At 46.3% G+C, this 25,829-nt stretch overlaps 1 protein-coding gene, 1 long non-coding RNA gene and 1 other non-coding gene across 7 annotated transcripts in view; 1 reads left to right on the top strand and 2 right to left on the bottom strand.

Annotated features, from left to right (window-relative positions):
- The window catches only part of Arhgef2 (Rho/Rac guanine nucleotide exchange factor 2), a 57,270-nt gene extending 33,484 nt beyond the window's left edge, over positions 1-23,786 (bottom strand). For 2 of the 5 annotated variants that reach the window (XM_006232646.5, XM_063281840.1), the window contains exons 1-3: positions 9,417-10,501; positions 9,064-9,208; positions 813-930 (exon numbers count right to left, since the gene is read on the bottom strand). In XM_006232646.5, the coding sequence (XP_006232708.1) occupies positions 813-930; positions 9,064-9,208; positions 9,417-9,481 (328 nt within the window). In that variant the 5' untranslated portion in view covers positions 9,482-10,501. Of the gene's footprint in view, positions 1-812; positions 931-9,063; positions 9,209-9,416; positions 10,502-10,615; positions 10,888-12,474; positions 12,592-23,559 lie in introns of those variants that run through there. The other 3 variants (XM_006232643.5, XM_017590882.3, XM_039102312.2) reach the window with 3 other exon arrangements.
- On the bottom strand, positions 11,111-11,217 carry LOC120101166 (U6 spliceosomal RNA). Its single transcript, XR_005501563.1, has one exon. It is a non-coding gene; the product is annotated as a U6 spliceosomal RNA (small nuclear RNA).
- LOC134485638 (uncharacterized) lies at positions 21,242-24,745 on the top strand. Its single transcript, XR_010063854.1, has 2 exons — positions 21,242-21,384; positions 21,524-24,745. It is a non-coding gene; the product is annotated as an uncharacterized LOC134485638 (long non-coding RNA).
- The last annotated feature ends 1,084 nt before the right edge of the window (positions 24,746-25,829 follow it).

The following is a 25,829-nucleotide window of genomic DNA, read 5'->3' as shown; positions in this document are numbered from 1 at the left end:
TAAGGCTGCCTTCCCAACCCCCTCCACCTGGATCAGGTTCCCAGGCTGCAGGTGCATGTGACGCCATTCCTGAGGGCAGCCACTGGGGAGCAAGGACAGAGGGCGGGGTCTGGGGAGAGCACAGCTGAACGACTGGAGAACAAGCTAAAGTGGAGAGCTAGCTGGAACTGAAGGGTTTGTTCCTGTTCTGGTAAACGGAGAGGGCTGAGGTTCCGCACTGAGTTCCCTACACTCCATCTTTTAATCTTTATTCAGTTGCTTGTCTGTGTGCATGTCAGGGGAACGGCAGGCACGTGAAGGTCAGGAGAGTCTCTCCTTCCTCCCTGTGGGTCCCGGGGATTGAACTCAAGTGGTTAGACAGCACCTTTACCCACTAAGCCCAGAGAGCCACCTTGCCAGTCCCCGCATAGGTCATCTTCAGGACAAAGATGCACTTTAAGTAACCGTCCTCCATCTCTAGTGATAGGGGAGCCTGGAAAGACACCTTCTATCCATGTCCTCCTCCACTGGCAGGACAGTCTCAGTGATACTGGTGTCTTGAGTAAGTTCACTCACTTTAGTTGGGCAGTGAAGGCAGAGGCAGGCAGATCTCTGTGTTCGAGGCCAGCCTACTCTACAGAGCGAGTTCTAGGACAGCCAGGGCTACACGGAGAAACCCTGTCTCAAAAACATACAAGCAGGTTCCTCTCTTGAGCCCCAGCCTCTTTTGAGTGCACGATGTCAGTCGTCTGACTCTGAACAGCTAACTCTGGGACAGTCAGTGATACGGATGGGGAAGAGGCCACCATTTCCTCACTCCCACTTTTACTCACCATTTGGATCTGAGCAGTCCAAGAGGAGATTGATGCCACTCATGGACACAGCCTTGGACAGCATGCCAGTGGCGGGGTGAACCGAAGAGGTAGCAGATAGATGGCAGAAACTCTGACCCTGGAATTGTGTGGAGTCCTCACATGAAGCCCTCACTTTGCCTGCCCTCCTCAAATGTGTCTCCCCCAAAGTTCAGCCCTTCCACCAGGCCTCCCAAGATTCCCCCTACCCCTTATCTGGGCTATTTCTCTAGAAAGAGTTAAGTTAGTATGCCAGCAGCTTAACCCATCAACCTGCAAAGAAAATTCTGTTGGGTGTGTCACAACATAGGTGTGGAGATCGGAGGACAACTTTCTGGAATGGCTTTTCTCCTTCTCTCCTGGGATTCAGGGATCAAACTCGGGCTTGGTATTCTGCACAGCAAGCACTATCACCCGCTGAGACCACCTGCCAACCCCTTTCTTTTCAACTCATTCTTGAGAAAGGGTCTTAGGTACCTCAGGCTGGTCCGGAAATCACCACTTAGCTGAGGACTATCTCGAACTTGTTTTGGTTTTGGGTTTGTGTTTCTCTGTAGCCCTGATTGTCCTCTGTAGACCAGGCTGGCCTCAAACTCGCCTCTGCCTCCTGAGTGCTGGGATTAAAGACGTAATCTCTACCTTCCAAGGGCTTGGATTGCAGTTGGCCTGGGCTACTTCATCCCATTTGTAAATTGGGATTTTTTTTTTTTAAATCAATGCAGAATAATGGAGCATATTTTAAGGAGCACAATGTGATGTTTTGATATACGCCTATCATGCTTGCTTTTCCTTTTTTAAAATTTTTTAAAAATTTAAGTTTAAAATCTACATTTTGTGTGTGTGTGTGTGTGTGTGTGTGTGTGTGTGTGTGTGTGTGTGTAGAGGTCAGAGAGCGACTTGCAGGAGCTAATTCTTTTCTTCCACAATGTGTCTTCCTATCAAACCCAGATCATCAGGAGTCCTTAAGCACTGAGCCATCTCCTGTCCCTCTCTCTCTCTTTCTTTTTGTCTCTGTTCCTCCCCCTATCATGCCGTGTGTGTGTGTGTGTGTGTGTGTGTGTGTGTGTGTGCGCATGTGCACATGTGATTGGTTTCTTTGATTCAGGGTCTTACTACGTAGCTTAAGCTGGTTTGAAATTCCAGGGTTTGTGATTATGGGGTTGGGGATTTAGCTCAGTGGTAGAGCGCTTGCCTAGCAAGCACAAGGCCCTGGGTTCAGTCCCCAGCTCCGGAAAAAAAGAAAAGGAAAAAAAAAAAAAGAAAAGAAAAGAAATTGTGATTCCATTGCCCCAGCCTCCGAACTGGTGGAATTACAGATTTTTGGTGACATATCTGACTCTAGGGTTGATTTCTATTTTGATATAACATCTCATTGTGTGGCTCTGACTGTCCTGGAACTCACTATGTAGACTAGGCTGGCCCCTGCCTCCAGAGTACTGGATTAAAGGAATGAACTACTGCACCCAGCTATAAATAATTTTTTGTAAAAAAAAATCGATATAAATCATGGAACACACAATAACCACAAAGGATCAGTGTCTAAGGACACATTGAGCATAGTGAGGGAAGAGAGAGCCTCAGGAGTGTAGACACTGAAATTGCTAAGACAGAGTTTAGTATGGCCCCTGTGCAAAGTTTAAAGATTCACTCACCCTGAACAAAGATTAATTCAAATGAATGAAAGGCCTTAAAGTAAGGCCTGAAACTTTGAAATTGCAGCAAGAAACTGGGAAACATTTCAAGACAAGGGCATAGGCAAAACCTTACTGGTTGTTTTGTTTTGTTTGTTTTGTAACAGGGTCTTCTGCGATGTGGCCAAGGGTTACCTGTACTTCTGACAATTCTGCCCCCATCTTTGGAGGGCTGGGGGTTTCCACTGCGCATCGCCAGTCTAGCTTGTTTGTTTTTTTTGTTTTTGCTTTTGTTTTTGTTTCTTTGTGTGTGTGTATGCATGCTTGAGTGTATATATGTGTACAGCATGTGTGCAGGCGCCCTAAGAGGCCAGAAAAAGCACCAGACTCCTTAGGGCTGGTGTTGCACAGGAAATAAGCCAGATGATTCTGGTCCTCTGTACGAGCAGCAAGGACTATTAACTGCTGAGCCCTCTTTGTAACCACTGATGCAGTGGATGACCCAGAACAACAGGTGAGCACATCCCCAGCCCTGAGCAGAGGATTTTCTTTCTGTAAAGGATTCCAAAGGGCAGGAAATAAAACATCAATGGATAAGTGGAATTACATGAAGTTTAAAAGCTTCAGCACAGCAAAGGAAACAGTTATCAGAGTGAAGAAACAAGGTACAACATGAGAGAAAGTCTAGATAGACAAGTGACAGGACTGATGTCTAGAAGAATATAAAAGGGGGAAAAACAAAATAAATAGCCTAGGCAATAAATGGGCAAGCAAACCAGTCACAAATGGCCAGTAAATTTATGAAAAAAACAATGTTCAACATCCTTAGCTAGGGAACTCAGTCACACAGAGAGATTATATCTTAGTTCATTCAAAGTGATTACCATCATTATGAAAACAGAGACTGGAGTGGTTAAGAGCACTGGCTGCTTAAGGACCCAGGTTTGAGTCCTAGCACCGATAGGATGTTTCACAATTGTAATTCCAGTCCCGGGTGATCCAACACCCTCTTCTGACTCCAGGCACCAGGCATACAAGTGGGGTACAGACATATGTGCAGGCGTGCACACACAAATAAGTTGAAATGTTTTTAAAGGAAAACAATTATATACCTACACAATGTAAGTGTCAGTTGCTACTGAGAATTTTAGCTGGTCTGAGCTGTCAGTCATGAAACTGTGCTAATTGTCTTATCAGTTCTGTGTCCAAGCAGACACTTCACCAGTATCTATCCCATCTGTACAGATGATACATTTAGATTATCTCACTCTTCATCTGCAGACTCAAAAGTCAGGGCTGGAGAGATGGCTTTACCCTTATGCATGATCACTGCTCCTGCAGGGGACAGTAGTTCTGTTCTCAGCACCCATGTCGGCAGATAGCTCACCTGGAACTCCAGGAATTCAAGGTCCTCCTCTGCCCTCCTCTTCTCACACAGTACTAGGTTACACATACCCACACACATGCATACACAGTTTCTTTTTTATTTTTTTTTTCTTTTCTTTTTTTCGGAGCTGGGGACCGAACCCAGGCCTTGTGTTTGCTAGGCAAGCGCTCTACCACTGAGCTAAATCCCCAACCCTACAGGTTCTATTTTAAAAGGCCAGGTATGCTGGGTGGTGATGACAGTGCATGCCTTTAGTACCAGCATTCAGGAAACAGGCAGTCAGACCTCCAAGTTCAAGACTAGCCTAGTTCCAGGACTGCCAGGGCTACACAGAGAAACCCTGTCTCAAAAGCAACAACAATGACAAAAATGAGCAGGATGTGGCAGTGCACGCTTCTGATCCCAGCACCAGGCTGAGACAAACAGATCTCTGTGAATTTGAGGCCAACCTGGTCTAATATAAGGAGTTCCAGGCCAGCCAGAGTTGCGTAATAAGTTCCCAGTCTCAAACAAAATAAAACTTAGACCACAACAACGCTATGTGTGTACAAGTGACAGCCCTGATCTCTCAGATACTAGACAACAGTCCCCTACTACCTCTCCTTGATCTCTCAGATACTAGACAGTTCCCTACCACCTCTAGCCCCATAGAATGACTTACAGCCACCAGACCAGCAACACTGTGGTGGCACAGAATGCTGAGGTCATCTTGGGCCAGAGGGAGTGCAGGTGGGAGTGGAAGGGAACACTTAACAAACTCTAATAAAGGTGCGTAGTGGAGACTGTGGTACAGCATTCCAGCCAGGCACACAGCCTGGAAAAATCTCTGGCAGACATATGGCAAAGGGCTGTTCTCAGGGACACTTTCACCAAAGCAAGAAGCAGAAACTAAGCAAGCGCGCAACAGAATTAAGAATACTTGGGTTGGAGAGGTGCTCAGCTGTTAAGAGCGCTGACTGCTCTTCCAGAGCTCCTGAGTTCAATTCCCAGCAACCATATGGTGGCTCCAAACCATCTGTAAAGAGATCCGATGCCCTCTTCTTGAAGACAGCTACAGTGTACTTATATATAATAAATGAATAAATCTTAAAAAAGGGGGGGGGTTGGGGATTTAGCTCAGTGGTAGAGCACTTGCCTAGCAAGCACAAGGCCCTGGGTTCGGTCCCCAGCTCCGAAAAAAAGAATAAAAAAAAAAGAACACTCTAACACTGGCATGGTAGTTCAGCTTCAATTCCAGCTCTCGGGATGCAGAGGCAGGCAGAGCTCAAGGCCAGTTTGGTCTACATAGGGAGTTCCAGGACAGCCAGAGATACATAATAAAGAGACCCTATCTCAAAATAAAAATAATAAACAAGATTAGAATAAAAGAATTAACTTAAAAAAACCCAAAGTGGCCAGGCAGTGGTAGCACATGCCTTTATTCCCAGCACTTAGGAGACAGAGGCAGATGGGTCTCTAAATTTGGGCCTGCCTGGTCTACAGAGCTAGTTCCATAAAGAAGGGCTACAGAAAAAAAAACTGTCTAGAAAAAAAATAAACTAATAACAAACACAGCAAGGGCTGGTACGGGTGATGTGTTATGTCAGAATTCTAGACAGGTCTCATCCATATAACCCATGGAACAATGGAAGGAGAAAACGAATCTCACAAAGTTGTGTTCTGTCCTCCATGGATGAGCCTTGGTATGCTTCCCATAATAACAAACTTACAGGGAAAAAGTACAGGGTTAGGGATGTAGTTCAGTCAGAAGAGTGCCTGCTCAGTGTAATCAAAGCCCTGGCTTCCATCCCTAGTACCACAGGCAAATGGCAAGGCACTGCATGCCTATAATTTCGGCACTTGAGAGGTGGAGACTAGAGGGTCATCCTCAACTACATAGAGACTTCCAACCTAGCCTGGGCTACATAAGACCCTGTCTCAAAAGGGAAGTGTAAATAAAATATGAATGAGTGACTAACAATTTGCAACAGCACAGAGATTAAAAAGTAAATAAGTGTTGCGTGTGAGTTATGCTGTTGGGAGTGAGGGTACAGCCATGTCAACTCTAGCAGAGGAAGTTTAAGCAGGAAGATAAAGAGCTTGAAACCAGCCTAGACTCTGTCTCAGAACAAAAAAAGGAGAAAAATCTAGAATATTTTATGAAACATGCCATCACTGCTTTAAAATTCAGCAATAAAAACATTCAGCAGTAAACACATTTGTGCTAAAAACATTTTTAAAAGGGGGGATGATGGGAGCTGGTGAGATGACTCAGTGGTTAAGAGCACTGACTGCTCTTCCAGAAGACCTGAGTTCAAATCCCAGCAACCACATGGTGGGTCACAACTATCTGCAATGAGATATGATGGCCTCTTCTGGTGTGTGTGAAGGCAGCTACAGTGTGCTCATATAAAACAAATAAATAAAATCTTTAAAGGGGGGAATGATAAAATTCTTCATGATGTTACCTATGGTGGGAAGGAAATGAAGAAAAGGGGGACCCCAAAGAGACATCCGTGAATAAAGCCTGCACTAACCTAAGTGTGAGCTCCCAAATCTGTATAATGGATGGATGGAGAGAGCCAACACCTGAAAGCTGTCTTTCCACTTCCACCCAGACACAAAGGCACATGTGCAGGCACATAAATCGATGGATGTTAAAAAAAGGAAAAGAGGAGTTGGGGATTTAGCTCAGCGGTAGAGCGCTTGCCTAGCAAGCACAAGGCCCTGGGTTTGGTCCCCAGCTCAAAAAAAAAAAAAAAAAAAAAAAAAGGAAAAAGAAAAAGTTAGTTTGAGCTTGGTGGCACACATCCTTCATCCCAGCACTTGGAGGCACAGGCTGTCTGGAAGTCCGTTATAGACCAGCTTGTTCTATAACAAGAGTTCCAAGCCAGTCTGTCCCAGCCTGTCTCAATAGATACACTTTTTACAAGAAAGGAAGGAAGAAGGGAGGGAGAGGAAGTATATGCCAGCAGTCAGCAGGAATGAAGAGTTGATGATGTTATAAGTCTTGGGATGGGAAGTATTTTTGTTTGTTTTGGTTTTGGTTTTGTTACTTATAAATCTCACAAATATTTTTTTTAAAAAACAAAGCAGCCAGAGTTGGGGATCATCCTTCATGCCTGTAACCCTTACACTTAAGATGCAGCACAAGCAGCACAGTTTGGAGGTGAGCCTGGTCTACACTCCAAGTTCCAAACGAGCTAAGGCTACATAGTCCAAAGAAACAAAAGCAAAACAGAAAAGTGGAGGTGTGCCCGTGAGCCCAAAGCTAGGGAGGTCTGGAGGGGTCAGCCTGGGGTACATAGGTAGACCTATCTGGAATAAAATAAAATAGACAAACTCAAAAGCAAAGGGAAAATACAAGAGTATTTGTCGCTGTGGTGAGTTGGAAAGCAGAGGGCAAATTGCGGTTTAGTAGGTCAGAGCTGCAGAGGTGGCTGTGTGGTCATGGAAGCACTCGCTTTGTAAGTGAGAGGACCAGAAATTCACATCCCAGCAAACAGCCAGGCATTGACTGCATGCACATGAACATGCACACACACCTGCGTATGCACAAGGACATGAGTGTACACGCACACGCATGCATACGCGCTTGTGCACACATACTGTAAATTCCTTTACAGTGTGAAAAGGCCCATTGTGGAATGAGATTGTGCTTATAGATGTCTGTCTGCAGCCCAAGCCCTAGTGAATCAGACTTTTGGTCAGCAGGCTTTGGAGGAATACCACAAAAAGGAAAAACAAGAACCCCAAACACTATGGCAAAGAGAATATTAAAGAGAGGCCTTAAAGATCGGATGAGGGACATAATAAACAGGCGGAGCAGAGGGGTGCGGGGAAAGGTGAGAGAAGGAGTAACAATACTAAAAGGGACTAAGTAATACAGAAGGAAAGAAGGTCTGGGCAAAAAAGGGTGAGAATCAAGAAAAGAAAAGCCATTTCCCTAAGTCACGGTATGTGCCCTCCATGTTGTGTGCCTGCCTCCGGGTCGGGCAGCCTAATGCGTCTCTTCTTTTGTTTTTTGTTTTTTTTTTTTTTGGTTCTTTTTTCGGAGCTGGGGACCGAACCCAGGGCCTTGTGCTTCCTATAATGCGTCTCTTCTAATAACTGCAATTGTAAGGCAGTTTTATTTCTGGTGTGGAAGAAGACGAGATCGATCCACCAGCTGCTAAGTGACGAAGATCTAGGAGTTCAGTATCTTTCTATTTTCTCTTTCTATTCAGCTCTTTCTATTTTCTCACTTAAAATGGAGGCTGTCGGGGGAGAAAACCTCCAGAGATGTGGGTGGAGAAAACTAGGAGATGGAATAAGATGGGGTCCTGCTACTCACCGGAAAGGCTGGACACAAACTCTTCAGCCTTTCTTTCACACCTCAGAGACTCTCAGAGTAAGGGTCAGATTAGGGACCCTGGGCAGCTGGTGCATGAGCTCCTGTGGAGGGGATCTTCTCCCCCGAGGATTGGGGCTTTCTCTGGGGTGAAAGACACTAGCTTACAGTCAGGGGGTTCTCTCAAACCTGTGCACCCTTGGTGGTCCTTAGATCCTGGGACCACTCCCCCTTATTATATTCTCCCACTCACAAAGCTGAACATGGCTGGGTCCTCTCTATTATCTCCCTCTTCCCAGGCCCCTCCTCTATTGCTGGGGATTAAACCCAGGGCCTCACATGTGATGGACAGGACCACAGTACCCACCTATGCTCTAGGCTCTGTATCCTTTCGCAATTGCTATTCCTATGAAAATCTTTTTTTTTTTTTTTTTTTCCGGAGCTGGGGACCGAACCCAGGGCCTTGCGCTTCCTAGGCAAGCGCTCTACCACTGAGCTAAATCCCCAACCCCTATGAAAATCTTGTTAGAGAGCTACTGTGTCTTTCAGTGTACCAGATGCCTAGTTTATTTCCACAGATAATAAGTGCAGTTCTAACTCTGGGAACTGTAGGGCCCACAGAAAGAAGAGGGATAGCGGACTTATAAGGGAGAGGGGACAGAGATACCCACATCAATACAGAGAGTCAGACATAGAAACGAAGAAACGATGTTACAGAAAGAGAGAGGGGCAGGCTACCAAACGTCCGGGACAGCGCATACAGACAGGGAAGCAGACAGAGGGCCACAGAGGATAGATGGAGCCCGAGCCAGGTCCGGGCACAGAGAGACTCAGCAGCTGATGGAACAGAAGAGTACAGAGTGGTTGCTGGCAGGAGAGGATCAGGAGGGGGTCTATCTGTCATACCCGGTGGAAAGGTTGGCCACTCTGCTGCTCCCGCCCCTGCTGCTGCTCCTGCTGCTGAGCTCCCAGAGGGGTGCCCAATTCCTCGAGGCTCTGTAGAAAGGGGGCTTCCTGGGAGACTGGGCATTCCGATGAATGCAGACTCCTCCTGAAACACACATTGCCACCGCAACCCTTGTAGGCAGTAGTAAGTGATGGGCACCAGGAACGAACAGTTCCTCAGCCCAGCCCTGTTGTTTGCCCCCAGCCCAGCCCTTCCTGTTAGCCTAGGCACAACTCAGACCCAAACTACTCTCGGCCTTGGCACAGTTGGCTTCGGATAAGAGCGGCCCCTGCTGGTACAAAGGCAGTACTACCCTCCAGAAAGGACAGAGGGGCAGGGCAAGGTGATGTCTCCTTGTTTGGTGTCAGGTGACAACATCTTTCACTCAGCTACGGGAAAGCCAGCGCTCCATCCCTCTGCACCTGAGGCATAGAATTATTGTGGAGGTGACAATGAGACACCCAGACAGACGTCACAAAAGACATTCAAACTGTAGGCAGACGTCACAAACGACACTTAAACCAGCCTTGTGGGAATGTATTGCCGTTCACCCAGTTCTCACAAAACCAGCTTTGGGACAAAGTCCCAGAAGCATCTCCCTCACTCAACAACACCCACCCCCGCCGCCGTCCCGCTCGTTCCACTCTGAAGAGTGTTGAACCACTCACCAGAGCTAAGGGCATGTCCAAGAAGACCATGCCCACATCAAGAGACAACCCTTGGTGGTAGCAGGAGCCCTGGACTCACGTGGACAATCCCCTCCCCCACCTTCTCTTTTTTAACTTCCTCTATTTGGGGGAAGTGGTCAGGGATTTTCCAGGAGATAGGGAAGACGCGGGTTCTTCTCCCTAAGCCTGCTAAGAATGTGCAGACCTCCGCTCGATGGCAGCTGTCCCCAGCCAAGCAGAGTCCTTCCATGTCATCTCAGCCAGCCTGGGCTACCTGAAGCTCTGTCTCAAAAATAAACAAAAACCAACTGACAAACTAAGAAACATAAAACTCCTGCTTTTTCTGGCTGCAGCTTTGTCCAAGAGATGGATCTGCCTCAACCTGAAGCCAACAGAAACCCCGGGGAAACAGTACCCACTTCCAACAGGAAGCCTCGTAAAGTTCTCTGGACCTAGTTCCTGTCTGTGGAATGAAGGAATGTAGATTATATGATCTCCAAGTTTTTTTTGTTTTGTTTGTTTTTTACACTCTGTTGTATGGGGCTATGAAACTCAGATGGTGCCCACTCAATTCTCCTTCCCACCCCACCTGCCTGTGCCATCGCGGGAATGAGTGAGTGGCACTGTGGAGAGCCCTGTTAGAAACTCCATCTTTCCCAAACTTCATCACAGACTGGACTTCGATTCTCCAGGAGAGCTTCCTACTCCTGTGACTCCTCAGAGATCCTTGTCTGTCCAGAGCAGGGTGGGGGTGGGTCAAAGACACAGGATATGTCTTTCCAAACATTTTCTCCAAGGTCTAGAGATGGGCAAAGGAGGGTCAAGAGGTGCCCTGGGGACTCACCTGCTTATTGGGTCCTGGAACTCCTTGCCAGGCCCCCAGCTGTGTCTTTTGAGGGCTTCACTAGTGTGGCTACGGGCACGGAAAGCCCTGGACCTTCTAAGGAATGATGTATGAAAGACATCGTTGTTGTTGTCCTGATTTTCGTCCTTCCCCTCCACTTCCTCCAGCCGTTCTCTGGATTCAACAGCAGGTAGTCTGTGGGGCACTGGGTCTTCACCTATGAAGGACTCCCCTGAGACCGATCTGTTCATGGAAGGTACACGGAGACAGCTCTGAATGGAGAAGAAAGAGAAGATGAGCAGAGTTCTAGAACCTTGGAGGCTGGCATGGTTCTCCAGGCCTATAATTCTCATCCTTTAAGAGGCTGGCAGGGGGATGGCTCTGAGTTGGGTCAGCCTAGGCTTGCATGTAGAATTTCTTTTTCTTTTTTCTTTTTCTTTTTCTTTCTTTCTTTCTTTCTTTCTTTTTTTTTTTTTTTTGAGGCACAAACTGTCTAAAAACATGGAACACTTCACCAATTTGCCTGCCATCCTTGCACAGGGGCCATGCTAATCTTCTCTGTATCATTCCAATGTTAGTACATGTGCTGCCGAAGCGAGCACGCATGTTGAGTTTCTTATTGGCTTGTGCTATGAGGGAGACTTCGCCTTTTACTTATCTTTTAAGTTTTATTTATTTATTTATTTTATGTATATGAGTGTTTTGTTTTCATGCACACCAGAAGAGGGAATCCGATTCCATTACAGATGGTTGTGAGCCACCATGTGGTTGCTGGGAATTGAACTCATGACCTCTAGGAGAGCAGCCAATGCTCTTAACCACTGAGCTATCTCTCCAGCCTGAGGTCCTGTCTTTTTAAAAAAATAAAGAAGCTAGGCATGAGTGGCACACACTTTTAATCCCAGCATTTGAAAGACAGAGGCAGGCTGATCTTTGTGAGTTTGAGGCTAGCCTGTTCTAGCTAGCAAGTTCCAGGCCAGCCAGAACTACATAGTGAGATCCTACCCCACCCCACACCCCTACACCCCAAAAAAAGAAAGAACAAGAGAGAGAGAGCCTGGAATGGGGAAGTCTCCACAGCCAGGCTGCTGAACATCTCTTGTCCCCTGTGTATAGAACTTGGCTTTTCTACCTCTTATTCCAGTGTTCTTTCCATCCAGTGAAGAGAGCCTGGCTGGGAGTGGCGGCACATGTCTGCAATCTCAGCACTTAGGCAGATGGGAAAATTCCAGAGTTCAAGGCCACTGTGCACACTAAAGAAGACTAAACTACACAGTGAACCGTTGTTTCAGAATGAAAAGTTTAAAGAGAAGTTCCTGCTTGCTCATAATTAAGCCCTGATGGAGCATTTATATAGTAGAAAGCCATGCTAAGAAAAGCAGATACTGGGGTTGGTGATTTAGCTCAGTAGTAGAGCACTTGCCTAGCAAGCGCAAGGCCCTGGGTTCGGTCCCCAGCTCCGAAAAAAAGAAAAAAAAATACTAACTGGGAGACTCCAGAAAGCAGAGCAGGAGGAGCAGATTGACTTTGAGAGGGGTTAGAGTCTGGCCAAGGGAAGGAGCGAGCTTCTAGGCTGGTGAGGTAACAGGGAAAGGGCCTATGTGGTCCTGGTGAGGTGGCTTAGTGAGAAAAGCCCATGCCTGCAAGCCTGACTGAGGTCAATGCCTGGATCCTACAGTGGAAGGAGGGGACAGACTCCCAAAAGTCCTCTGACCTCCATGCATGTGCTGTGTAATGTGTGGGCAAACAAGTGGTCTTATTTATTATTTATGTGTATGTGGCTTGGTGTGCTTGAGGAGGTCAGAGGACACCTTCCAGGAGTTGATTCTCTCTTTGTTCTTTTCTTTGCTCCCTCCTACCTTCCGCCGGCTGCTTTCCTCAGGAAATGGCTCAAGGGACAAGGAAGCAGGCACTGAGGTCACAACAAGTCACATCACTGTTTCCGGTGACACAAGTAGGAGCTTCTGAAACAGGCACTTGAAATGAAGTGACAGGGGGAGAACGTGGTGGCAGATGTTAAGATTATTCTCTGTGTATAGATACAGGTTTTATGAATATTTTTAAGGGATGGGTGCTGTCTAGATGGGCAAATTATATCTTATCAATTGGATCAGAAAAAAAAAAAAAAAGAAATGGCAGGAAAAACAGTAAGCTGTAGCCTGACTTATCTTCCTGACCCTTACTGCCCTGGACTGTGGCCACCTCTCCCCTGCTGACTTCATTGACTAAGCTTCTCACCACTCACTTACTGTTGAGTACTAGGAGGAGAACTTTAAGTAGGTGCAGCAGGGGGCACTGTAGCTCAAAGCCAACCCCATGCTTGCTTCAGGTGTAACTGGTTTAATTTAAGCTGGAATGATCTTGGGCTTCTGCAACTTCCTCCTCCTCTTCCTTTCCCTCCTCCTCCTCCTTCCACTCTTCTTCCTCTCCTCCTCTTCCTCCTCCTACTCCTCCTCTTCCCCCTTCCCCTCCTCCTCTTCCTCTTCCCCTCCTCCTCTTCCCCCTTCCCCTCCTCCTCTTCTTCCTCCTCTTCCCCCTTCCCTTCCTCCTCTTCCTCCTCTTCCTCCTTCTCCTCCTCTTTCCCCTCCTTTTTCTTCCCCTCCCCCTCCTCTTCCTCTTCCTCCTCCTCCTCTACTTTCTTTGGTCTCAGAAAGTATAAGAATGTCATTCCTTACTGCAGTGGTTTCAATGGGAATAGTTTCCATAGACTCCCATATTTGAATGTTTGTACGCCAGTTGGTGGAACTGTTTTGGGAAAGAATAGTGGGAAGGGCCTTGTTGGAGAGGCGTGTCACTGGGAGTAGGTTTAAGGTTTCAAAAACCATCACCAGTCTACCTGCCTCCTTTCTTGGCCTCCTGCCTATGAATCAAATGTGAAGTCTCAGCTGTTGCTCCAGCACACCAATTAAATACTTTCTTTTAGGGGTTGGGGATTTAGCTCAGCAGTAGAGCGCTTGCCTAGCGAGCACAAGGCCCTGAGTTCGGTCCCCAGCTCCGGGGGGGAAAAAAAACAAACTTTCTTTTATAAGTTGCCTCCAGGGGTTGGGGATTTAGCTCAGTGGTAGAGCGCTTGCCTAGGAAGCACAAGGCCCTGGGTTCGGTCCCCAGCTCCGAAAAAAAGAACCAAAAAAAAAAAAAAAAGTTGCCTCCAACATGCTGTCTCTTCACAGAAATAGAATCATGATTAAGACACTTATGGCCAGGCTGGAGAGATGGCTCAGCAGTTAAGAGCATCCGCCGACTACTCTTCCAGAGGTCCTGAGTTCAATTCCCAGCAACCACATAGTGGCTCACAACCATCTGTAAAGAGATCCGATGCCCTCTTCTGATGTATCTGAAGACAGCTACAGTGTACTTATGTATAATAAATGAATAAATCTTTAAAAAAAAAAAGACACTTATGGCCTAGGCGGTGGGGACACATGCCTTTAATCCCAGAACTCAGGAGGCAGAGACCACACAATAAATCTCTGTGAATTCGAGGCCAGCCTGGTCTACAGAGCAAGTTCCAAGACAATCAGAGCTACACAGCCTGTCTAGAAAAAACAAAAGACACTTATCCACTTATCTTGCAAGGATGTTAAGATATTGACAATAACCGGGCACAGTGGTGCTCACCTTTTCCTAGCAGTAGAGGCAGAGGCCAGCTTGGTCTACATAGAGTTACAGGGTAGCCTGTAACTCTATGCTACATAGATAGACCGTTTCTCAGAGAGAGAGAGAGAGAGAGAGAGAGAGAGAGAGAGAGAGAGAGAGAGAGAGAGAGACTCTATTGCTGCCACTGTTATTCAGGGCTTCCTGGACTGGAAACCTAGAAAGACAAAGTAAGACAGAAGCAGAAAGAGGCATCATGTTGAGGGGACCCGCTATTTTATCTTGAGACAAAAAGAGAGAAAATACAGTCGCAGCTGGACACTAACACCAACACCCCTGGGTTGCAAAGTTATAAAGAAGAAAAGAACAGCCTGTCAGATGCTCAGAGACCCTGGAAGGGAGGGAGTGGGAGGGGCCTTTTAGAATAGACCATGGCAAACAGATGACCAGGCCAAATCTGTCCTGTCAACATTTACAGTGCTGGATGTCAAACCCAGGAGCTCACATATGCCAGGAAAATGTTCGACCACTTGGCTACATTCCTAGATTTTGGGTTTTGAGACAGGATCTCCCTATGTAACCCAACTATTGCTAGAGTTCATAGAAAACTCACCTGCCTTAGCTTCTGAACTACTACAACTATTTATTTTTGCAATAATTTTTTTACTGTGTAGCCCTGGCTGGCCTTGAACTCACAAAGATCCATTGCCTTTGCCTCCCAAGTGCTAGGATTAAAGACATGTGCTACTACACCCTGACTCTCCTCCACCCTGGAAACAGGGTTTTTCTGTGTAGCCCTGGCTGTCCTGGAACTCACTCTATAGACCAGGCTGGATTTGAACTCAGAGATCTACCAGTCTCCCGAGTGCTGGGATTAAAGGCGTGTGCCATCATCTCCCAACTAGTTGTTGTCGTTGTTATTAATGTTTATTTTTTGTGTATTTTGCCTACCTACATGCTCCTCTCAGAAACTAGAGGAAATCAGATCCCCCTGAGTCTAGAGTTATAAGCCACCACTCGAGTGCTGAGAATCAAATCTGGGCCTCCAGTAAGAGCACTCAGTGCTCTCAATCAGAGTCCTCCAGTCCCCTTTTTTTTTGAGACAGTGTTTCTCCAGCACAGGCTGTGCTGGAACTTGCTAGATAAACAGAGATGACCTCAGACTCACAGAGATCTACCTGCCTTTGCCCCCTGAGTACTGAAATTAAAGGGGTGTGCCTCCGTGCTTGGCAAATGTACCATGTGTAAATGAGTGTTGGTCAGCATGTACATCTGCACACCAGAAAACCACATCAGATCCCATGAGACTGTAGTGACAGACAGTTCTGAGCTGCCATGTGGGTGCTGGGAATTGAACTCAGGATTTCTGGAATACCGGCCATGCTCTTGATTACTGAGCCATCTCTCCAGCTCCTCCTGGCTTATTTATTTCATTACTATTACTATTATTATTATTGTTGTTATCATGTCACTATTTTTTAAAGATTTATTTATTTTATTTATATGAGTACACTGTAGTTGTCTTCAGACACCAAGAAGAGGGCATCAGATCTCATTACAGATGGTTGTGAGCCACCATGTGGCTGCTGGGAATTGAACTCAGGACCTCTGGAAGAGCAGTCAATGCTCGTAACCACTGAACCATCTCTCTAGTCCATTATATCACTATTTTACTATTATTATTTATTGTATTATATCACTATTTATTATTATTATTATTATTATTATTATTATTATTATTATTGGAGGTGTGGAGTCAGAAGAGTGCATGGTTGATCAGTTACCTCTCTCCCACCTTCCCGTGGGGTCCGGAGGTCAAGTCTCCAGGCTTGTTCATTGGATGCCTTTACTCATGAAGCCATCTTGCTGGCCTTCTTTATTTTTAACATTTATCTGTGTATGTGTGTGTGCACAAATGTGCCATGGAGTGCATGTAGAGGTCAGAGAACAGCTCATAGGAGTCATTTCTCTCCTTCTGTCTTGTGGGTCTTGGGGACTGAACCCAGATGTTGGCTTTGGAGCAAGTGCCTTTCTCCCGTGCAGTGACCTTGAAGGCCCTATCTTAATTTTTAAATTGCATTTTGATTATTTTGTTTCTATGTATGTATGAGAGGGGAGAGACCATGGAAGGGGGTGCGTGACACAGCACACACGTGGAGGTCAGAGGAAGCTTGGGAACTGGTTCTCCTTCGTGGGGGAGCTCAGGTCAGTAGGCTCGAGTCTGAGTCACCTCACCGCTCCTCGTCTGGTAGAGAAATACTATTTATTTTCATTGTATGGATATGACTGTTTCACCTGCATATACGGATATGTCCTTGTGTGTGTGTAGTGACTGTGGAGGCCAGAACAGAGCATGGATTCCACAGAACTCCAATCGTAGGTGGATGCAAACTACCGTGTGAACGCCCCGGAACTTGAACCTCTGCAGGATCCGCGCTTATTCTAACCGCTGAAACACGGCCTCGGCTGCCCTCAGTCCCACCTTGTCTTTTTTAAATTGTTGAAAAAAAAAATTAAAAAGAAGACATTGATGTTGGGCCTGCGGGTGCATGCTTGTTACTCCAGCACGTGATAGGCTAAGAGGAGAGGACTGTGACTAGCTCCCGGTCAGCCTGGGCTACACAGTGATGAGTGTCTCCAAAAGGCAGACAGAGGGGCTGCAGCGCTAACTCAGTGTCTAAAGAGAATTCACTGCTCTTGCAAAGAACCTAGTTCTCTTCCTAGTTCACGACTGTCTGTAATTGTAGTTCCAGGAGATCTGACTCCCTCTTTGGCCTCTGCAGGCACCAGGCATGTACATGGTTCAATGACATATATGCAGGAAAAGCCCTCATACACACAAAATAAAAATAAATAAAACCGTGGGCTGGAGAGATGGCTCAGTGGTTAAGAGCACCCGACTGCTCTTCCAGAGGTCATGAGTTCAATTCCCAGCAACCACATGGTGGCTCACAACCATCTGTAAAGAGATCCGATGCCCTCTTCTGGTGTATCTGAAGACAGCTACAGTGTACTTATATAATAAATAAATAAATCTTTAAAAAATAAATAAATAAATAAATAAATAAAACCTCAAAAAAACAAAACAAACAAACAAAAAAAAAACCAAGCAACAAAAATAAAAAGTGGTGCTGGAGAGATGGCTCAGCGGTTAAGAGCACTGACTACACTTCCAGAGGTCCTGAGTTCAATTCCCAGCAACCACATGGTGGCTCACAACCATCTGTAATGGGATCTGATGTCCCCTTCTGGTGTGTCTGAAGACAGCTGCAATGTACTAATATAAATAAAATAAACAAATCTTTAAAAAAATAAATAAAAAGTGACCAGATCCTGAGGAACAGCATTTGGATTGACCTTTGGCCTCCATACACACATATATAGGCATACACATGGGAACATATATGTACACACACACATACACACACACATACCACGCACAAAAGTTCAGGGTCATCATCAGCTACACTGAGTGAGACCAATGTATATATAGGACCATGTCTCATATGTATGTGTTAATATATATACACATATATATATACATATATACACACATATAGAGAGAATATATATTCTATATAAGTCATATATATAATTTCCATAAAATTGAAATTTCAATACTCATAGGGTTTTTTAACTTGCTCACTCATTTGCATATTGTCAGCCAAGTTGATTGTTATGACAGAGACCATATGGCTCACAAGCCTAAAATATTGTTTTTCTGTGTCTTTATAGAAAAAGCTTTAAGATCTGCTCTATATCAAAAAGGCATCCTGCAACGGTTTTGGGGAGGAGACATTGATAACCCCAACATACCCACTTCCTAAATATCACCCAGAGCCCACATAGGAAGTCAGCTTGTCGGCGTCCAGCAAGCAGACATTTCCCCCTCTGTCACCCCGGGTTTGTCAGCATGCAGAGCTTCAGTAGCTCAAAGCCTCGAGTGCAGTTGACTGGAGGTGGTGGGATTGCAAAGCTGACCCCTCACATGGTGGAGCCTACACTGCCTGCCGAAGCCAGAACACAAGCTCCTGAACACAGCAAGGGAAGTCACTCAGCTCCCACCCAGCTTCAGAGCCAATCAATCAGAGCCAGGGAGGCTGGCTCTGTGTGTAGATCGCTCACTGCCAACAACCCATCCCCAGGACCCACATGCTTTAGGAAAGTCATCCTCAGACATCCTTGTGCACCTATTCATGTGCCCCCAACAAATAAATATTATACATTTAAAATTAAAACAGTAATAAATGGCGCTGAGGTGGCTAAAGTTGCTTATCATGAAGACTTGAGTTCAAGGTCACACTCAAACAGATAAGTGATAACAGTGCTGGAGTGGTTAAGAACACTGGTGGCTGTTTAGAGGACCCAGGCTTGGTTCCCGACACCCACAGTCATTTACAACTCTAATTCCAGGGGCTCTCTCTTCATTCTTGGGCACAAGGCATGCAAGTGTATATGTACAGGCAGACAAAACACAATCAATCAATCAATAATTTTGGGCAGGCCTGGTGGTGCTTGCCTTTAATCTCAGCACTTGGGACCTAGAGGCAGTGATCTCTGTGAGTTCCAGGACAGTCAGGACTATGAAATGAAACCCTGCCTAAAAAACAAAAACAAAAACACACCAATAAAAACGTAAAAATCGGGGGCTGGAGAGATGGCTCAGTGGTTAAGAGCACCCGACTGCTCTTCCAGAGGTCCTGAGTTCAATTCCCAGCAACCACATGGTGGCTCACAACCATCTATAAAGAGATCCGATGCCCTCTTCTGGTGTATCTGAAGACAGCTACAGTGTACTTATATATAATAAATGAATAAAAAAAAAAAAACATAAAAATCTGTGGGTTCGGTCCTCAGCTCCGAAAAAAAAAAAAGAAAAAAAACCATAAAAAATCTGAATAAAGTATTGTCAGGCAGGCCCTGGTTCTGCTAGCGGACAGTCCCAGGAGAGGACATCCTGGTAGCTACCACCAGGAAGGATTACAGTAAATCTTCAGAAACCAATGTGTTTGAGACAAGGTCTCCCTTTATAGCCTTGACTGACCTCGGACTGGGCTGAAGATGATCTTCAACTTGCCTCTTGCCCGACCTCCTGAGAGTTGGAATTGCAGGTGTGCAGTTATGTGCCATGCCTGGTGTATGTGGTGTTGGGGATCTAAATTCAGGGTTTCAATAGACTAGGCCAGTACTCTACCCACTGAACTACACCCCCACCCCTGAGGCCTGGAAGTTTCTCATGTCTGGCTCTGGGATTCGGAATCTTCAGGGTGGAGGGACAATGATGGAGAAAGCCTACAAATCTAGGCAATAAAGACTGAGAAGGCCAGGGAATTTGAGGATTTGGAAGGCAGAGGTAGGTAAATCTCTGTGAATTTGAGGCCAGACTAATCTACATAGAAAAATGCAGGCCAGGCTAATCTACATAGAAAAATGCAGGCCAGTCAAGGCCACACACATCTGGTCAGTCATAGAAAAATTCTGGCTCTACAGAAATTTTTTTTAAACATTTTTTTAAATTTTCTCTTTTTTTGAATATTTATTATGTATACATCATGCAGCTTTCTGCCTGCACGTATGCCTGCAGGCCAGAAAAGGGCATCGGATCTTAATACGGATGGTTGTGAGCCACCATGTTGCTGGGAATTGAACTCAGGACCTCTGGAAGAACAGACAGTGCTCTTAACCACCGAGCTATCTTTCCAGTCCTACAGAAAATTTTTAACGGTTCAAATTTTAACCTGTTTATTCTCTCAGAGAAAGTGAACCAAGAGGGCTTGTGAGACAGCTCAGCAGGGAAGAGCTGCTTGCTACCAGGCCAGAAGATCTGAATTTAATCTCGAGACCCACAAGGCCACACAACAGGACAGAGCTGACCTCCAAAAGCTATCCTGACCTCCAGGAGTGTGCCTTGGTATCCCACATCTCTCTCTCTCTGTCTCTCTCTGTCTCTCTCTGTCTCTCTCTGTCTCTCTCTCTCTCTCTCTCTCTCACACACACACACACACACACACACACACACACACACACACACACTAAACAAATTAAAAGAGAAAGGCAAGCCATTGAGGAGTTGGCTACTTTTTGTTAACTTGACACAAGCCAGAGGGAACCTCAGTTGGGAAAATGTCTCCACAAGATTGATTGGCCTGTGGGCCATGTTCTTGATTAATGATTAATTGGAGTGGGTCCCGCCCACTGGGTGAGAAGTGAAATGAGCGAGTTTCAGGGAACAAGCTGGGTTTTTTTCATGGCCTTTGCTTCAGTTCCTGCATCCAAGTTCCTGCCCTGACTTCTCTACATGATGCACTTACTGTAAGCTGGGGGATGAACCTTTCTCCCCCAGTGCTTATAGCTATGGTGTTTATCACAGCTACAGAAGCCCTAAGGCAACCATGAGTCCAACCGTGAGAAGCAGGGTTAGAGCAGAGCTAGCTGCTTTTACTGTCGGGAAGACCCCAGCAGTGTACTTCCCTTCTAACCCTGTACATGGGACCACTCATCTATGGCGGGAACATTCTGTCTTCCCGATCAGCCTGCCTTGGCTGAGTGCTGGTGCTCTGCATCTCTTTCTTTGTCTGACTTTCTTTGCTGACAACGCTGGAGAAGAGAACAGTACAATTCCCAAAATGCAAAATGCAAAAAAAAAAAAAAAGAAAGAAAAAAAAAAAAAGAAGGGCCTGGAGAGATGGCTCAGCGGTTAAGAGCACTGACTGCTCGTCCAGAGGTCCTGAGTTCAATTCCCAGCACCCACATGGTGGCTCACAACCATCTGTAATGGGATCTGATGCCCTCTTCTGGAGTCCGTGAAGAAAGCAACAGTGTACTCACATATATAAAATAAATAAATCGCTTCTCGGCCTTTTGGCTAAGATCAAGTGTAAAATAAATAAAAGCTTAAACAAAAAGAGACAGTCAGCTGTGCACCACTGCACCCTGGCACAGTTGAAAGTCAACACACAAGGGTAATTATTAAAATGGGGGGGAGGAGGGGGGAGGAGGGAGGGAGGAGGGAGGGAGGCTGGAGGAGAGCCGTTCACCTGGCAACCAGTCCTGTAAACTGTACCATATACTAAGTGTGAAGCACAGAGACAAGGACCCAGAAGGATGATACATCAATGCAAGGACAGCCAGAAGCATGTGTGACCAGATGCCATTTACCTAGGCCAGCTTCTGTGGTAAGTCTGAACAGGCACTCCCCTGCAGCCCTGACCCACAGAGCAGTCATTGCCTCTACTGTTAGGAAATTCCAGACGTTCCGAGCTGGGAAGGTAGTCAAGCATCCCCAGACCCTAATCTAACCACACTTGGCTCTAGGTCATCAGGCAGGCATCTCAACGCCACCCCACCCTCTCCTCTGTGACCCTTGAGGCTCACGCACCAGTCCGGAACTTTGCTGTTTCCACAGGTAATCACCGGCTTCGTTTTGTTTGCTTGCGAACTGAATTTAAGAATTCTGCCTTCCTCCCCTCCGTACCATACCCTGGGCTTGCTACTGAACACTTCCCTGTAGGAGCCCTGGTCCTAATCCGGCCAACAAGGGGTAGGATAGGGAGGCAAAAACCTGTCAAGCGTAGCCAATCCTCGTTTCTCCACCAGTTCCTCAGCAGGCACAGGTGTATCTGTGCCAAAAGGGTGGGGCAAGAGGAGGTCTGAGGTTCAGAGAGACATCTAAGGAGACTTTGGCCAGGGTGACACAGGAAATTAACCTGGCAGTTCCCAGGAAATGCTAAAGTAGTTGGCAGGGTGGGTAAGCCTTAATAGGACAGTGGGGCAGTCTAGACTCTGGAAGGGCTTGGCTTCAGGAAAGAATGAGATTGTTTTGTTTCTCTGGGGCTCAAGCACTAGGCTTTATGAATGTAGCTTCATGACAAAACTGCACCCCCAACAGCAGCACCCCCACCCTTCTATCCCTTTAAAGTTACTTTATTAAATCATAAATGTGAATTTACAATTTTTATTAGCTTACAAAAAAATTAGATTTCATTTTGGTAGTTTTCAAACAAAATGTGTTTTAGTTGTCCCTCCTATCCCCATACTTAAAAATTAACAAAAAAGTCATGTCATTACACCATAATCCTTGGTAATTCCTTTTCAAAAACTACAAGAGAAAAATCTTCTAAAGGCCCGTGACATCTCATAACTAACTCTCTAGGATAAAAGAAATACTTCCAGACACAGAGGTGCTGGGGGCATTTGTGTCTCCAGGATCCCAGACCCTGTGGCCATCCTTGGTGTCCTGACTATAAGGATCACAGTCAGGGCTGGGCATGATTGTGGACACCTTTAGTCCCAACACTCAGGAAGAGTCAGTGAATCTCTGTGAGTTTGAAGCCAGCCTGGTCTACATAGGGAGTTCTAGGACAGCCAGAAATAGAGAAATCCTGCCTCAAAAAAGGTGGGGCAGGGCTGGAGAAATAAGTCAGTGGTTAAGAGGACTGGCTGCTTTTCCAGAGGACACAGGTTTAATTCCTAGCCCCACAAGGAAGCTCACAGTTGTTCCTAACTCCAATTTCAAATGATCCAAAACTCTTACACAGATATACATACAGGCGAAACACAGTGCACATGAAATAGAAATAAATGAATTGGAGAAAAAAAAAGAAAAGAAAAAGAAGGGGCTGGGGATTTAGCTCAGTGGTAGAGCGCTTACCTAGGAAGCGCAAGGCCCTGGGTTCGGTCCCCAGCTCCGAAAAAAAGAACCAAAAAAAAAAAAAAAAAAAAAAGAAAAAGAAACATGGCCCCAGGTGAGCTATAGTTCAGGGGTGGAACACTCATCCAGTTTACGGAGGTGCTGGGTTCCAGTCACAGCACACCCCAGGATAAAAATGATAGTGGCATTTTGTTTTGCTTTTGCTTTTAATGACAACATGACAGAGTTGGATGTCAAATGAACTTGACTTTGAAACCTAGTCCTACAACTTGGATCTTAATTGACATAGGTTAGTTATTAAATCCTTTAACCTTTGTATTTAATATGAGGATTGAGTATGTTAACCCTACAAGATTCTAAAGATCAAAAGAGAAAACACAAAAAGGATTTATCAACATTTGATGACACACCTTGTATTAACCAGTCATTGTGATCCTTGATCAGTTATTGTGACTCCTTATTTTCCTATTTGCATATATGCATGCATATACACATACGTGCGCACAAACACATACGCCTAGCATCTATACAAACACACGCTGCCCCCTAATTAGAAATAGGAAGTGAAAGTAAGATGTTGGTGAGAAACCTGTAAGTTCTTTTGCTACTTCCTGGGTGCTGAGGAGCTCCTGGATATCCCTGCGCCTGACGAATGCACCCTTCTCAAGCAAGAAGTCAGGAAAGGGAAGAAGAGACTCACCAGACCTGGGAGAGGCTCCGAGGGTGGGAAACCTGTTCTTGCCCTCAGCTGGTGACTTCAATATGGGCACAAGTCCTGCGTCAGGCAGCCCCTCTAAAGGTCTCTCCGGGCACCTTGGTGGGGGTGCCTCTCTCTTGGTCCCTCTACAGGAACTGTGTTCATGGTCCAGAAGTTTGCATAGGGGCCAGGGGGCACTCATTCCAATCCTGACCAGCTGCCTCTTCAACTGCTTAAGCCCTTCCCTTCCCCACCCTACTTCAAACACCTTAGACCGTTCTGTGGCCAGTCCTTTAACCCTTCTGGTGCCACCACCCTGCTCTAAGTGTTCTCTGAACAAAAGGTTGCCACAGGACTCAGTCTCCCGTGGAAACAGGTGTGGGACTCTAGGCTGCGGTCCCCCTGAGGGGAGAAGATGTGGGACCCTGACAACTAGGGAACTTTTAGCTTCCCTCTGGCAGGGAACAGGGAGATGCTGTGGAGGGGAAAGGGGAACACCATCCCAGGGCAGGGATCACAGTTGGAGGCCTACTTAACAGCAAGGTCTCCCCCAAGTCAGCAGGGTCCTCCTTCCTCTCTCATAGTAGGCTTAACAACCATGCTTTGGTCCCTTTAAGAGGCAGGTTACAGTAGCGAGTGGGAGGAGAGGTTGTATTTATTTGTGATACAAGTACATGAGGAGGGCCCTCGCTCTGACAGCAACAGGGCGACCAGCAACTCAGCCAGCACGCCAACGCGTGGCATGCCTTGTTTTGGATACCAGGCAGCAGAATATTTGACCAGCTCCTCCACCCTTTCCTTGGTAACAACTAAGGGGGTGTGGACTCAACCTCTTCCTCCAGGGCAGAGGGCAGCTTGGCACAGCTTGGACTTCCTGAGGTAACAGGGAGAGGCCTTTCTTCAGGATCCTGTGGCTACTGGAAAGTGCTCATTGAGAGGTTCGCTGTCTCTGACAAATAATGGTTTACGGTGCCTTGGACAAGTTACTAATTTGTAAAGTGGAGCAGCAAACGGGAAGTATGGATTTGTAGACGTCACTTAGTAAATGCATTGTGGGTCCGTGTGGTGGCACACAGCACTCTGGGACAGGACCAACTTGGCCTATCTAGTGAGGTCAGACTAGTCTTATTTATACAGAGACAAGCCTTGAGACTCTTGTCACAAAAACAATAAATAAAAATAAATTGACTAGACTGCCACCTACAGGTGATCTTTGGATAACCCAACGTACTTTGTCCTTCATGACCTATTGAATACAGCAAACAAATCCGTTGTCTTATAGTCAGCTATAAGTCCTTTGCCCTGAAGTCCTTGCTGTGGGGAGGGGAAAGGCAGCTGCTGTCAGAAGGAACGCTGTGTCCTTCCCTACATGCCCCAGTCAAATGTGAGAAAGGGACTTGATTTGCTTTTTCCTGAGAATACAGAAGAAATGCTTGTGATGTTTTAGTGGGGAGGAGTCCACGAAAATCCACATTAAACAATCTTGATGAGATGCAAGCTCCAAGATGGGGATTGCCAGAGGTCAACATTGAGTGGCCATCTAGGGGCTGGGATTCCCGCTGTGTGGTCAGTGCTACTCTTTTTTTTTTTTTTTTTTTTTTTTTGTTCTTTTTTTTCGGAGCTGGGGACCGAACCCAGGGCCTTGTGCTTCCTAGGCAAGCGTTCTACCACTGAGCTAAATCCCCAACCCCAGTGCTACTCTTCATGTTCCAGTGGTACACCCCAGGGAGATTAACTTCCTGTCTCTCCACTCAGCTGACCCCCATTCTCCCTGTATGGGAAGCTCTCCTACTCTCCACGATCTTCAGGTCTGAAGGCCTAGATGTGAAGGGAGCAGAAATGGAAGCAGCTGGCTCCCTCTGGTACCAAGCTGAGGAGATGGGAAGCTGCCTGGATGCTGTGGGAGGGCTAGAGGGCCGGTCTTCAGGAGGTAGAAGACACCTAGCACCCATTGGCTATCTATCCTTTCAGGGTGGAGCCTCCGTTTGGAGGGTGTGTGTGTGTGTGTGTGTTTATGTGTGTGTGTGTGTGTGTGTGTGTGTGTGTGTGTGTGTGTGTGTGTGTGTGTGAGAGAGAGAGAGAGAGAGAGAGAGAGAGAGAGAGAGAGAGAGAGAACACATCAAGGAGCACTGTTGGCAGTCATCCTATCTGGTTGCTTGAGGGTGACAAAGGCAGTGCTGAAGCCAACTATTTCAGCTAAGTTCGTCTACAGACTTGAAGAGTGCTTACATTCTCCACAGCCACTGCTGAAGGGAGGCTCAAATTACACCCTG

Source organism: Rattus norvegicus, chromosome 2 (assembly GCF_036323735.1).
Source record: "Rattus norvegicus strain BN/NHsdMcwi chromosome 2, GRCr8, whole genome shotgun sequence".
NCBI lineage: Eukaryota > Metazoa > Chordata > Mammalia > Rodentia > Muridae > Rattus > Rattus norvegicus.
The sequence above is the reverse complement of the archived record's forward strand: the minus strand, read 5'-3'. Positions and strand labels throughout refer to the sequence as shown.